The sequence below is a fragment of the Schistocerca cancellata genome, chromosome 3 (assembly GCF_023864275.1).
Source record: "Schistocerca cancellata isolate TAMUIC-IGC-003103 chromosome 3, iqSchCanc2.1, whole genome shotgun sequence".
NCBI lineage: Eukaryota > Metazoa > Arthropoda > Insecta > Orthoptera > Acrididae > Schistocerca > Schistocerca cancellata.
In genome coordinates, this window is record NC_064628.1 from 137,724,197 (window position 1) to 137,739,469 (window position 15,273).

Sequence of the window (15,273 nt, forward strand, 5' to 3'; positions counted from 1 at the left end):
GCGCAGTATTTTGCTTTTTCAGCGGTCTCAATGTGTCAAATGTTTTGGGGCTGCCCTAAATCTGTTCCTGAGTATTAATAATTTCTAAATGATTTTACTCCTTTAAAAAACACGTGTCGTTTCAGTTACACCGCCATATCGTACTTTGTCTCCCTGTAATTAACACAGTTCAAAATTCATTGCCAGTTTTATTAAGCAATATACCTCTTTTCACGAAGTAATATTTAACAGCCGGTGCGACATGTCTGTTGTTTTATTTCTACAGTTAGTATAGCTTGTGAAATCGTAACTCCCAGGCAGGGTAAGACTACTTTTTCTTATATTGTATCACAAACAATTTTTGGTAAATAGCAAATCGATATCCTCCATTCTGCTCTCTTCATCGCTTGAGTACTCATTTCACTTCTCCTTAAAAGAGATGATGTGGTAAGTAGTTAGTTCTTTCAGTTCAACAGTTCTTGAAATCGAAACTCATGTCACACGTTAAAAGTGTGTCAGTGTGGAAGTAGCGCTCGACATATGGTCTACTGGGATAAGCTGATAACAAGTATGATTCTGAAAGCGTCAGTCACATCTGCCATTTCACGCGTGCGTTGTTTTCTCCTTAATTTTAGAATAATCTGAAAGGACTCGAACACGATGCTGTAGGATTTATGGATATAAAGCGAACTGCTGCGAAAAGTACAAGGATTTTGCGTTCTTTCATTACGTGGATGAATACTCACATAACTGTCATTCTGAGTTTCATTGAATGTAAGAACCTTCAGCATCGCAGCGCCTCAGCAATCGTTGGTTAATATATTAAAAAACTAGAAACCCGCCTCGATTGCGGAAAAGGACGTAGTTTTAACCTAGGTTTCGGCGTAGATAACAACACCTTCTTCAGAACAATAAAACCCACAAGTGCCTAAGAAAATTTTGTCAATGATTAAAAGAACACCATAGCTATACATTTATAAACGAAAAAAAGGAAAACACAAACAGTACATATGTACAAAGTCAAAACCACTACTTAACCTAATGGCGGGTCATGGCCCATCGAACATAGGCCGGTGTGAGGTGTATCGTACACCATTAAGTTAAATAATGGTTTTGACTTTGTACATATGTACTGTTTGTGTTTTCCTTTTTTTCGTTTATAAATGTAAAGCTATGGTGTTCTTTTAATCATTGACAAAGGTCTTTTTAGGCACTTGTGGGTTTTATTGTTCTGAAGAAGGTGTTGTTATCTACGCCGAAAACTATGTTAACACTAGGTCCTTTTTTCGCAATCGAGGCGGGTTACTAGCTTTTTAATATATTTCATTGAATGAGTGGCCCCTACGGTTGTTTAAACTATTGTATGGATTACTCGAAAGAGAAATTGACACATCCTGATGAAACCACGGGATTAAAAAGTAGTATGCTAAGATTGGAACATAAGTCACCTTATAATACATTCACATAAATCTAACTGTATTTGAGAGATGTGAATTTGAAAGCAAATTACTCTGAAAATATCTACTTCGTTTCGGCAGAAGCTCTCACCGAAGGACCCTGCTGCGATGTAACTGTGGCTAGTAGCAGCGGCTTACCTGTAGAGTGGTGGTGACGATCCACATGAAGTCGGCGAGCATGTAGGTGAACATGAGGTTGGTGTGGATGGTATTTCTCAGGCACCGGAGGTCCCTGAAACAAATGTCCGAACATCGCATCTGTGTTCTTCTAGAGACTGAACACCACGCCAGCGGACGTTTTATGGCTAGTTTGCGCGCGTAAAATCAATGTTCACTATCTGGTCACTTCTTTGAGAAGTATTTTCACTGCTAGTTCGAAGTTCCGTTGATTGCTAAAAAACGAAGACACTTCCGAACACATATCCTTTACGGGTACCTAATTATCAGTAGAAGCTCAACATTTAACATGACGCTGAGAACCTGATCTACAGACTCATGTTTTATAAGCATTATGTTTTTTCCTTCAAAAGTAACTTAAAATCTTCGTATTTAACAGTCTTCAAAACTATGATCACTTTAATTCAGCTCCCGTCAGTACTTTATCCTTTGTAAAACTCTGCATTTATGCATAACTACTGTATCTACATCTTGTTGACCTACTTTTAGTCAAATCCCTCTATAAATTTCAATCCATTACATACAACTCTATTACAAAAATAACTACTCCAACAGACTCCCGGATTTATAATCACGTTCCTCCATAAATTTTACCTCATTACATTTATCTCCTGTACCAAAGTAACTATGCCGACAGGCGTCAGGATGTTTGGAAAATCCAGACCACTTAACAGTTCATAGCATACAATATCTGAAATGCAATGACGCAATGCTGTCACTTATTTTCCCCCAAGCTGGAATGGCATCAGCTGTGAATATTATTCGTGACAGTGTGAAAATGGAGATATAAATATTAGACGCAGCTGAATTAGCATTGATGTAATTAGATGATGTACTGCAGAACAAAACAGCGCTATGTAGGTTCGGAGGTACATGTGATTGGTGAAATCTGTAACTAGAGCTAAAGTATTTGTTTGAATTTTAGTATAGTAAACTGCTTAGGTAAAATCAATGCCATCAGAGACACCCAGTGCAAAGGATGGAAAATTCTGAAGCACAGTCTGAAGAGCAGGTACTGGAATAGAAGACATGAGAATATCTGTAAATAAGGTAGGAATATCTTACGAATGTGTGCCAATGTTATACTCTTGAGGATTGAGAATTTAGATTAAAGCAGTTCTAACGGACTGAGTGGTATCATTTTCGATTTGTTTTTCCATTTGTCTTTTGTTCTCAGCGTATATCGTGTATTTATGTGTGTGTGTGTGTGTGTGTGTGTGTGTGTGTGTGAGAGAGAGAGAGAGAGAGAGAGAGAGAGAGAGAGAGAGAGAAAGAGAGAGATACAGAGAGAGCGGGACAGTGAGTCTCTGGTGTTTCATTCTCAGTTAAAATAAACCTAAGTAATGATTGTGGCTCGCTAAGATTTTTAATGATCAAATGTGTGTGGAATCTTATAGGACTTAACTGCTAAGGTCATCAGTCCCTAAGCTTACACACTACTTAACCTAAATTATCCTAAGGACAAACATACACACCCATGCCCGAGGGAGGACTCGAACCTCCGCCGGGACCAGGCGCACAGTCCATGACTGTAGCGCCCAAGACCGCGCGGCTAATCTCGCGCGGCCTAAGATTTTTAGACCAGCTAAAGAAGCACTTATCAGTTTCTCATATAAACTGCAGTAAGCGTAACTCCACAGTGAAAACAATGTGCATAATATTTACCTGTAAGTATAAAAGCAGTATTACTGACTGAAAGCCCAAAATTAATTGCAAATGTCTGTTGCTTATGTGTGGTTCTGAGAAATGGCAGAGGTATATCTTCCCACTGACCACACTCATTGTAGTCCTCGTCCACTATTGGATACATTAAGATAATAATGAAAGAACTCGGCAAGTATAACCATATCCAGCTGTACAGAGTATTTAATTAGAGTAATTATGATGACAGCTGCTATGGGATACGAGCGACGAGTCACGAGATATTCAAGTTCTAATTCAAGTGGTCGATCGAAATTGATGAGTAATGGAAACGAGTAAGCTCCACCATTGTCGCAAAGTCGCTGAGGGGAGGAGGTGATGGCTGAGATAACCCAAGTCGTCAGAGCGTGGGTGAAGCCTCGGTGTCTGGAAAGTTCGAAAGCTGGATAGAAACAGTTTCCTGATTAGAAATACTACGTAGTTTGCAGCAGCGGAAACCCCTTCTTTCCAGTGGGTAAATGCGCCCAAGGTGATGGAAAAAGCAGAGGAAAAGTAAGACCTGACAAAGTTATAGACTATAATAGGGGAGAAGTAAAATTGTGGCAGATATCATTCTGCAAGTGTAGCACTTCGAGTTACAGACAGAAGGTACTTTGATATAAAAGAAAGCAAATTGAGCCATAGTAAAAATTTGCTGTTTTGAAAAGTGCGCATAGTGTAAAGCAGTCGCCCTCCGTTAGTGGCGGTGGCGTCGCTGTGGCAATCGCAGCTTTGGTGTCTCTCTCTGATGTGAAAGGGGAAGGTAGCCTGTTCACGTGCATTTAAGGGGCGCTATGAGCTCGCCTGTTGGTCCCCCCTCCCCAGGGCCCCCTTTTCCTCTTTCCTCCTTCTCCCAGAGCGGATTTTCCTCCGTCCCCCCTCCCCTGAGACCCTGCACCCCATACTTGCCTCTCTCCTTCCCACATCCCTCCCTGCCTGGCCCTCTTCCGCGTCCCCCCCGCTCACCTCCCCCATCTCTTCCCCAGGGCCCCCTTTTCCTCTTTCCTCCTTCTCCCAGAGCGGATTTTCCTCCGTCCCCCCTCCCCTGAGACCCTGCACCCCATACTTGCCTCTCTCCTTCCCACATCCCTCCCTACCTGGCCATCTTCCGCGCCCCCCCCCCCACTCACCTCCCCCATCTCTTCCCCTCCCGCCCTTCTTCAGGTCTCCCTCATCTCCTAGCGCCTGGCAGATCCTCTGTATTGATCATCATCAGTGTGCCACATCAGTGTTGTGTTTAGTGCTGTTTCTCGTGTGCGTCAAGAGGTGTGATTTTAATTGTGTCCTGCCTTGAGGTTCGCCGTCAGTGTTACGTTATGTGCTATGCCATCCGTCGCTACCTTTATGCTCCAGTCATACTGTGCCTTGTGTTCTTTTAACCGTCGCAGTATGTGGCTTTCTGTGTGTGCTACTTTTAAACAGTTTTTTATTTCCATTTTACAGTCACCCCGTTTTTTGTCTATTGCCTTCCATGCTGTTCCCCCTTTTTTATATCTATGTTCACCTTATTCTCTCCTTTGCTGTTTTTAAATGTCTTCTATTGTTTTGTTCTATGTCTTTCGGCTGAAGAGCAGCGCCTATGCTGCTGCCAGCCCGCCCCGATGGGGAATTGAAATACAATAAAGGCAAAAAAAAAAAAACTCGCCTGTTGGTCAGTCTGTGAGTCTGAGTCAGTCAGTCTGTCAGTCTCGGCGAGTCTGCTCAGTTGGTCAGCCGGATCGGCGTGGGACAGTCAGTGTCCGTCTGTCTGTCGTCCGGAGTGCTAGTATGTGTTGGGCCGCCAGTCTGCTCGAGTTGTTCAGGGCAATGGTCATCGGCGGTCAGATAGATCGGTTGGTCGGTCGCGCACTGGGACACAGGATGACTTGTCCGTCTTGAGTGTCGGCGCATGTGAGGTCGCCACGTCAGTCCAGTGGGCCTCGCCGTATACCAAGGGGAGTGGCTTCGCGGCCGACGAGAGCGACAGGAGTCAACCCACGACGTCGGTCTGTCCGGGGCGAGCTGCGACGCCGTGAAACAGGAGATCGGCGCGCCTTCCTGCGTCTGTTGAAGCGGCTGGCAGCGGAAGGTTCGAGAGAGCGATATTGGGGTGCTGCGCCAGATCTTCGCCAGAAATCGTAGTTCTTAGAAGTTAAGTGATCCGTGATATGTTGTTTCAGTTACTTGTTAAATTCTGTTTGTTTTCTTGGTCAGTCTCTCGTCCACATCTTGCTCGTTTTGTTAGGCAGTTAGTGTCTGTCTGTCTGACTGTCGGTCTGCCGTACGTTAATAGCTGCCTCTGTCATGTTTGTCGGATTCGGTGTTACCGAATTTACAAAATTAAGGTAAAGGCCGAATTCCTGAAATATGCTTTTGCCCATCATCTTGTGAGGCGGTACATGCGTAATGTAGAGGAAGTTGTACATTTTATGTAAGTCTGAATGTCATGGGTTTTATTTAAATAGTCATTTTTATAAAGTTGCCACCCTTCCACCGTAAGGGTCCTTTTAAAAACAAATTGCACTTTCGGTGGCAAATGACTCTTTTTTAGTGTGAGTGTTTGCACCATTTGCATCTCTCTTATGGGGTGCATAGTTAATGTGTTTGTGTGTGTTGTTAAAAATTTTAGTTTGAAGTAATCTGGTGTGTTGCAGATATGCACCAGTGTAGTCTTTCAGAGGTTGTTGTAAGGTGTCGTGACCACGGCTGTGTTGAAAGGAAGCGGCAAGCTTCTCAGCCCGAAAGCTCCTACTGTAAAGAAATAAAAAAAAAATTATTGCGCCTCTGAATAATTGCAACTTGATATTTCGAGGGTGCTTTTCTGCTTATAAATTTCAAATCTGTTTTTGAAAAGGCGTTTATGAATAAAATTTCCATTGGTTGAAATTTAATTTGTTTCCATCGGTTACTCCTTGGCAACTACTTCCACGCTCACATAGTGCGTTAATATTCTTGATGAATCGCTAGTAAACAAAGTAAATTCTCTAAGAAGAGATTTTAAAAGTAAATTTTCACGGTTCACAAATCTTTAAGGCGATGGTGTGAAGTTATAGCTGCCTCAGCAGGGCAGCAGTGGTGAGGAGGAACCGTTTTTCAGAAAGACAGCCGGTTTGAGTGGCCGAGCGGTTCTAGGCGCTACAGTCTCGAGCTGCGCGACCACTACGGTCGCAGGTTCGAATCCTGCCTCGGGCATGAATGTGTGTGATGTCCTTAGGTTAGTTCGGTTTAAGTAGTTCTAAGTTCTAGGGGACTGATGACCACAGATGTTAAGTCCCATAGTGCTCAGAGCCATTTGAACCATTTTGAACCAACCCCAAGAAATTTTAATGTAGCAGTGATGATGCTCGCAAGACTAATCCGACGAACCCACTGTAAAACTAATTAGCTACTACTGTAATGTACATAATCTGTAACTGCATACAGGTCGGCTATGTCGTTTTGTATTGTAGCTCTTGACGCAGATATTCCTTGGGGTTATTGAATTTATAGCTTGAATCACTCTGCTCGTTAGTTCTGTCTGAACACTCTCAATGCAATAAAACTTTGAACAGCACAATACACAGATGTGACAACACAATAACAGTTATCTTTGAAAATTGTTAATCAACTAATCAGAAGCGAACAGTAAGACTTTCAAAGCACTGGAAATATGTATGAAATGTTAATTGTTGAAACAACGCAGAAATGCTGCACAACGAGTGGAAAACATCAGTATTACGAAACAAAAGCTAATTTCTTTTAATGTTTACCTCGGTTACTGCCAGAATCCAAACTAATTTAAATTTATTCCAGAACTTTTAAGAAGTACATAATCTGATATAATCAGATTTAATTGTGTTTCACTTTTATGATGCTCAGCTATGCTTACAAGAATCTTTGTACCAGTAAGCCATCCCAGATAATAATAATACACGTTGTTATTTTATCTATTACGCAAAATCTACACAGATACGGAATACTATGTTCTTGGAAAGCGGCTATTTTCAAAAGAGTCACCGGGAATTTATTTCAAATGACTGGTCACATTAAGTGTCAATCTTATAGTTTCCTGTTGCTGATGTCACCGAACGTTGTATTCTTAAGCGGAGCGGGGGTTTGTTCGGTAGCAACAATTGTGAGAGACTGTCAGAAATACAAAGCTTGTTGCAGCTCATTAATATTATGCAATGAGATAAGCTTTTGTTAGACTTTTCTTCTCTGCTCAATGCTACCTACAAGTGTGACCGATTTCCTTGTCTGCTACCGGTTTGAAAGCGATTAAGACATAAAGGAATTACAGACATTGTCTGTCAGTGGGTACTTATTTATGCTAATGGTGTTAATTGAAAATTTGTGCTGGACTGTGATTTTTAGTTCGTAGACCTCTTCCGCTTCAGTTTTGGCCCGTAACATCCCTGATACTGCAAAATCGTATCCAACATACAAACAAAAACAATAGGTAGTACTACCGCCACTTTGACCCCATAATCTAACTAGGACTGATGTTTGCCACCACTTCAGACTCCGCCTACGAACAAAAATGAAGCACGTCGGTGACCGTTTGTGTAAAAAAAGAGAAAAAGTAAAATAAATGGTAAAAGAATGGGTACATTGCTTTTATTATATTTCACCTTTTTTAATTTTTATTTTGTATTTGTGTTCTTTAATTATATTTTCTTTTATTTTTTAAATCTTCTTCGGAGGATGTCCACAGCAGCTAGACGGTGGGATATCCAGGTCGTCTTCCCGTTCAGCGAGCGTTAAACACTCTATAATTAACGTTGATGTCTCTCGTCAGTCCATCGTGTGCAATAACTTCAGTCTCTTCTCACGCCCATTTCACCCTAGTGGTCTGAAGTGTGCGTAAACGACCACCCCAAGTAATTCGCAAAGAGCGAACCACATGACGCCTTGAGCCGTAAAACCGTGTTATTGCTCGTTAATTAGTGCCAAAAATCTAACAACTCCGCAACACCCTCACTAGAAACGTATGACAACGTTATACTTGAATGAGATTTTCACTCTGCAGCGGAATGTGCGCTGATATGAAACTTCCTGGCACATTAAAACTGTGTGCCGGACCGAGACTCGAACTCAGGACCTTTGCTTTTCGCGGGCAAGTGCTCTACCAGCTGAGACGAGGTACTGGCAGAAGTAAAGCTGTGAGGACTGGGCGTGAGTCGTGCTTGGGTACTTCTGCCAGTACCTCGTCTCCTACCTTCCAAACTTTACAGAAGCTCTCCTCAGGAGAGCTTCTGTGAAGTTTGGAAGGTAGGAGACGAGGTACTTGCAGAAGTAAAGCTGTGAGGACGGGGCGTGAGTCGTGCTTGGGTAGCTCAGTTGGTAGAGCACTTGCCCGCGAAAGGCAAAGGTCCCAAGTTCGAGTCTCGGTCCGCCACACAGTTTTAATCTGCCAGGAAGTTTCATAACGTTATACTTGTAACTCGCACCGTAGCGTTATGACGAGTCGCAGGGCAATAAGTGACGTCGGGATGGGCCAGTTCGGAGGGCTCTACGTACTGAGGCGTCCGCCGCAGCAACAGTGCCAACATGCGACGTGTGAGGAGCCAGCAGCCGGCAACCGTATCACAAGCGAAACGGTGCATGTCGGTGCCGACGGCGGTGCATCTGGGGCAGGGAGGGCAGGAAGTATATGATGTTAACGTTGTTGATAGGGGAATTTTTCGGTCGTTGTAGGGTACCACAGCGCCCTCACTACAGTGAGAAGGAAAGGCGAGTGTATGTCACTCCACACCCGCGTTCAGGCAAATGCCGGACGTCGGCGTTCAGTCACATTAGCACGCAGTGCCCGTTGAAGGTAGTGGTAGAAGTCAATGGTTCTGAGAGCCCGCGTGGTCGGCAGGACATCCAAAAGATAACCATTCAGCAGATAACTCACGTCGACCAGATACGTGGGAATGTGACAGGAATCGGCGGCCAGATTTGACTGGTATGACATCTGTCAAAGATATTTAGTATACATCAAGTCATGGAACAAACAACATCATATGTTTTCATCGTGTTAACAATGTCGAATTTTGTACCAGAAAGTGATAATTTGCGGAAAGCTTTAATCTTTTGCTTTCATTTGAAAAAAGAAAAAAGTGCTGCAGAGTCGCATCGAATGCTTGTCGAGGCATATGGTGATCATGCCGTATCAGAAGCAACATGCAAAAGATGGCTTCAACGGCTCAGAAATAATGATTTTGATGTAAGAAATGAAGAACGTGGAAGACCACCAAAAAAGTTCCAAGACGCCGAACTGCAAGCAATATTGGATGAAGATGATACTTTGAGTCAGAAGCAAATGGCAGCAATGCTAAACGTTGCACAACAAACAATTTCCGACCGTTTGAAAGCTATGGGAAAGATCCAAAAGTGTGGAAAATGGGTGCCACATGAATTGAATGAAAGACAGATGGAAAACCGAAAAACCATTTGTCCAATTTTGCTTCAAAGACATGAAAGAAAATCAATTTTGCATCGAACTGTTAGTGGCGATGAAAAATGGATTTATTTTAAGAATCCTAAACGGGAAAAATCATGGGTTAATCCGGGACAACCATCAACATCGACTGCAAAACCAGATCGATTCGGCAAGAAGACAATGCTCTGTGTTTGGTGGGATCATAAAGGTGTGGTGCTTCTAAAACCTGGAGAAACTATGAATACTAAACGCTACAGACAACAAATGATAAATTTGAACTATGCATTGATCGAAAAATGACCAGAATTGGCCAGAAGACATGGCAAAGTAATTGTTTTACACGACAATACACCTGCACACAAAGCAAAACAGGTTCAGGATACAATCAAAACAGTTGACTTGGAGCTGCTACACCACCCGCTGTATTCACCAGTCTTGGCCCCTTCCGACTACCATTTGTTTTCATCAATGGGATACGCATTGGCTAAAGAACACTTCGATTCCTACGAAGAAGTCGAAAATTGGGTGTCTGATTGGTTTGCTTCAAAAGACGAACATTTCTATTGGCATGGTGTCCACAAATTGCCAGAAACGTGGTCAAAATTTATATAAAGCAATGTTCAGTACTTTGAATAAAATGTTTTTACTTTTCAATTCAAAATTAGTGTTTCATTTTCACAAAAAAAAAAAAACGCTCATTTCATAGCGGTACACCTGGTATGCCGAGTAGTTCCTGTGGATCGAAGTGCATTACGTCATTCAGGAAACGCTCTACTTCGTATGCCTGGGTCGTGCGTACTGGACATGGAACGTTAAAACGTTAATTTTAACGTGACCTAGCTGTACGAAACAGCCATCGTCGCTCGAGTACACTACCGGTGCGAGTCAACAACGGCCCACTCGCAGAGCCCCGCAAGGAGCGCCGCGCATGTCCGCTTCGCAAGACGACTGAGAGCCGACTGATTCGAACTCGTGTCTGCTGCTTACTAGGCAGATGCTGCGGCTACTAAGCCATCCGGACTCAATGGGCATCGCCCCTACACGTAGTACTCTAGCACGCTGTAAGTAGGCTGTTTATGATTTCTTATTGGCAACGCTACGTAGCGCTCTGTATGAAAATCACTGGCTGTGCTGTGTGCAGTCTGTAGCTAGTTTGCATTGTTGTCTGCCATTGTAGTGTTGGGCTGCTGGATGTGAACAGCGCGTAGCGTTGCGCAGTTGGAGTTGAGCCGCCACAGTGGTGGATGTGGGGAGAGAGATGGCGAAGTTTTTAAAGTTTGTAAAAATGGATGTCATGAACTGCTGTATATATTATGACTTTTGATGGCTATTAAGGTAAATACGTTGTTTGTTCTCTATTAAAATCTTTCATTTGCTAACTATGCCTATCAGTAGTTAGTGCCTTCCGTAGTTTGAATCTTTTATTTAGCTGCCAGTAGTGGCGCTCGCTGTATTGCAGTAGTTCGAGTAACGAAGATTTTTGTGAGGTAAGTAATTTGTGAAAGGTATAGGTTAATGTTAGTCAGGGCCATTCTTTTGTAGGGATTTTTGAAAGTCAGATTGCGTTGCGCTAAAAATATTGTGTGTCAGTTTAAGTACATTCGTATATAATTTTTCAAAGAGGACGTTTCAACGCCTCCCGTCAGACCCAAACTCATTACTCGCGGATTTTACCGATTCCCGTAAGAGTCCGAGCCTGGTGAGTATTTACACGGAAGAGATCATTGGCCGCCTTTCCCTTGATTATACTTATGCTCTGTATGTTCTTTCGGACATGTACTACAATGTGGTGGCCTACAGCCGTTTGACTTACAAGGGTAATAATCAAATCTAAACTGAATATATTAATTTTGGGTATAACAATTGAATTACTTAAATATTTTTAAACTTTATCGTTACTAATTTAAACTGCGAGGAGTAAAACAAAACGGAGAGAAAATTTTATGACATCAGAGCCGAACGCGGGTCTGCGAATTGCCAGACTGTTGTTCAGACCACATTTTCGTGAAAAAATTGACCAGTTGCTATTCAATCCTGCAACATTTGTGTACGGAGCCAAACGCTCTCCCACCTTTTTCCCATAATTACTTCAGGTATCTTATTTTTCTGCTACCTCTTGACCACATTTTTAAACTGAAACTGCAGCAACATACAGTTAAAGGTGGAACACGTACCTGAACGTGTTCTCTTTCCGCCTACGTTGTAAGAGAGAACGCAGTTGGTGAAACAGCTTGCCAAAGTTAGAAACGAGAAATGATAAGGGTCAATTTACCCCACTAGGGCGTCTCTACATTTGTATAAGATAAGATCCGCATCCGGTGACCACCTTAACTAACATCCCGCCTGGTAAACGTGTGATTCACCATGTTAGCAAAACTGCTCCGACAGTGGAGCAATTACGAGGCGTCCCGATATTCCTTAACCCCCCCCCCCCCCCCCACACACACACACATACGAGCAACAACGAAATTTGCAAAATGAGCAATGAGTCACACCACGGCATTAGTCTTCTACTTCGCAAAGCAGGAGGAATCCAGTTGCAGGATAACGTCGATGGCGTATCCAGTGACAGAAATCCAGGTGAGGAATGCAAGTTGATTCTACAGCCAGTGCCACTTCTCCAGGTGACCACTGCGTCCAGTTTGGTGTAGACGTTCATTTGTAGATGTTAAGGTTTCAATGGCTCTGTAACGATAGGAAGCCACTTGCTGGGGCAGTTAACGAGATTGAGGCAGATCACTCCGCAAACTGAGTAACCAGGAATTATGTCGCGATCATTTGGCTCCTCAAGATGACATGGCCCAGATAGCTCACTGCTACACAACATTCTGTTTGATATAAATGTAACCTGCGTCAACGGCCAAACAAGACTCACAGGCCATATGAGAGTGAAGAGTCGTGATGTATGCAGTTCACTAGTAGCAATCAGTATCATGCGCCGGACATACAATGCAGACGTTTAACATGTGATACCTACGAGAGACGAGCCTCCTGCGTCAGTATCTCCTAACGTAGTTTCCATATCTAACCTTTCCTTGTCATTTTGCAAGACAGTAGGTAAAGGTTCTTCACGACCATTCTGGGAAACATAAGGATATTTCTAAAATCACGGGGGGAAGTGGAGACAAAACGACTATTCACGTTGATGTGTACAAAAAATGAGTATGGCAACGTACCATCTGACATTCGGAAAAATATCATCCACACAGTTCCGAACATTGCAACAGCTGACAAGTGCGAGAATTCGTCCCACAGTCAGCTTAACTGCTAATTCATCGTAAGTGCTGACAAGAATAATTGACAGAAGAATGGAAAGAAAATTGAGGATGTGTTACATGACGATCAGTTTGGCTTTAGGAAAAGTAAAGGCGCCGGAGATGCCATCCTGACGTTACAGTTGATAATGGAAACAAGACAAAAGAAAAATCAAGACGCAAATTCATAGGATTTCTCGGCCTGAAAAGGGCTTTCGACAATTTAAAATGGTGCAACATGTTCGAAATGCAGAAAAAATGGGGTAAGCTATAGGGAGAGACGGCTAATATACAGTACGTACAAGAACCAAAAGGAAATAATAAGAGTGGGCTACTAAGAACGATATGCTCGGGAAGGGTGTAAGACAAGAAAGTAGTTTTTTGCTCCCACTGTCCAGTCTGTGCATCGAAGAAGCTAAAGAGACAGCTTACAATACACTCGTTCGTCCTCTGTTAGAATATTGCTGCGCGGTGTGGGATCCTTATCAGGTGGGATTGACGGAGGACATAGAACGGGTGCAAAAAAGAGCAGCTCGTTTTGTATTATCACGTAATAGGGGAGAGAGTGTGGCAGATATGATACGCGAGTTGGAATGGAAGTCATTAAAGCAAAGACGGTTTTCGTCGCGGCGAGATCTATTTACGAAATTTCAGTCACCAACTTTCTCTTCCGAATGCGAAAATATTTTGTTGAGTCCAACCTACATAGGTAGGAATGATCATCAAAATAAAATAAGAGAAATCAGAGCTCGAACAGAAAGGTTTAGGTGTTCGTTTTCCCCGCGCGCTGTTCGGGAGTGGAATGGTAGAGAGATAGTATGATTGTGTTCGATGAACCCTCTGCCAAGCACTTAAATGTGAATTGCAGAGTAGTCATGTAGATGTAGATGGAAACTAAAGACAGATTCAGGAGTGGAATTAATACTCAAGGTGAAAGCCTATCGATGATACTGTTCGCTGATGACATTGCTATCCTGAGTGAAAGTGAAGAAGAATTACATGAACCGCTTAATGGAATGAACCGTCTATGGAGTACGCAATATGGACTGACCGTAAGTCGACGAAAGACGAAAGTAATGAGAACTTGTAGAAATGAGAACAGCGAGAAACTTAATGTCAGGATTTATGGTCACGAAACAGATGACGTTATGGAATTCTACGACCTAGACAGCAAAATAAGCAATGAAGGACAGAGTAAGTAGGGCATCAAAAGTGGACTAGCACTGGCAAAAAGGGCATCCAGGCCAAGAGAAGTCTACCAGTATCAAACATGGACTTTAATTTGAGGGAGAAGTTTCTAAGAATGTACGTTTGGAGCACAGCATTGCACGTTAATGATACTTGGACTGTCGGAAAATCAGAACGGGAAGAATCGAAGCATTTGAGATGTGGTGGCACAGATGAATGTTGAAAATTAGGTGGATTGATAAGACAAGGAATGAGGAAGTTCTGCGCAGAATAAGACAGGAAAGGCATATTTGGAAAACACTGACAAGGAGAAGGGAGAGGGTGATAGGACGTTTAGACATCAGGGAATAACTTCCATAGTACTAGAGGGAGCTGTACAGGTCAAAAACTGTATAAGACGACAGAGATTGGAATACATGTAGCAGATACCTGAGGATGTATGTTGCAAGTGCTACTCTGAGATGAAGAGATTGGCACAGGAGTGGAAGACTGATGACTGTCAGAAGACTGATGACTGATGAAAAAAAAAAAAGAAAAAAACGATCTGTGCGATATAAAATGTCTTACACAAAATATAGGCATCCGCATCCAGTGTTCTAATTTTCTGCGAACTAGTAGGCGAGCGTCGTTTATGTTCGACTAAGGCACCCTGTTCCAGTTCAAAGTCGCTATCTTCAATAGACAACTATCAATGACATTCCCAAAGGATGTATGCCGATACACAAAACATGCCCAAGAAAGAGCAGCGTCCTCGAAGCTGCTTTGTTTGGGAAATTTGCATTTGTTTTCAGTTAAGCCTGTAACTTGATTATGACAAAAACCAACAATTATCATTTTTATTAAGGGGTGTTCATCACTTCGACGAGGGAGGACCACCACGTCATCGTCACACGCCCTAGCAGCGAGGTTCCCTCCCCCCCCCTTTCCCTCCCCCCCACTCTTCCCTGAGAGTTTCAAACGTGACAGCCGATCAGCACCATCATCAGCACCTTGCCGTAGTAACGGTTCAAGGGGAGGACAGACAAAAACACAGAGCAGACTGCCCTGAGGCGTTCCTCGAAAGAGATCAACCGGCGCCGGCCGCTGTGACCGAGCGGTTCTACGCGCTTCAGCCCCGAACCGCGCTGCTGCTACGGTCGCAGGTTCGAATCCT

General features: G+C 43.0%; 1 protein-coding gene across 1 annotated transcript in view; it reads right to left on the reverse strand.

Annotated features, from left to right (window-relative positions):
* Nucleotides 1-15,273, reverse strand: part of LOC126176163 (diuretic hormone receptor-like) — a 301,518-nt gene that overhangs the window by 127,073 nt on the left and 159,172 nt on the right. The window contains exon 4 of the mRNA XM_049923305.1: nucleotides 1,575-1,668. Within this exon, the coding sequence (XP_049779262.1) occupies nucleotides 1,575-1,668 (94 nt within the window). The remainder of the gene's footprint in view (nucleotides 1-1,574; nucleotides 1,669-15,273) is intronic.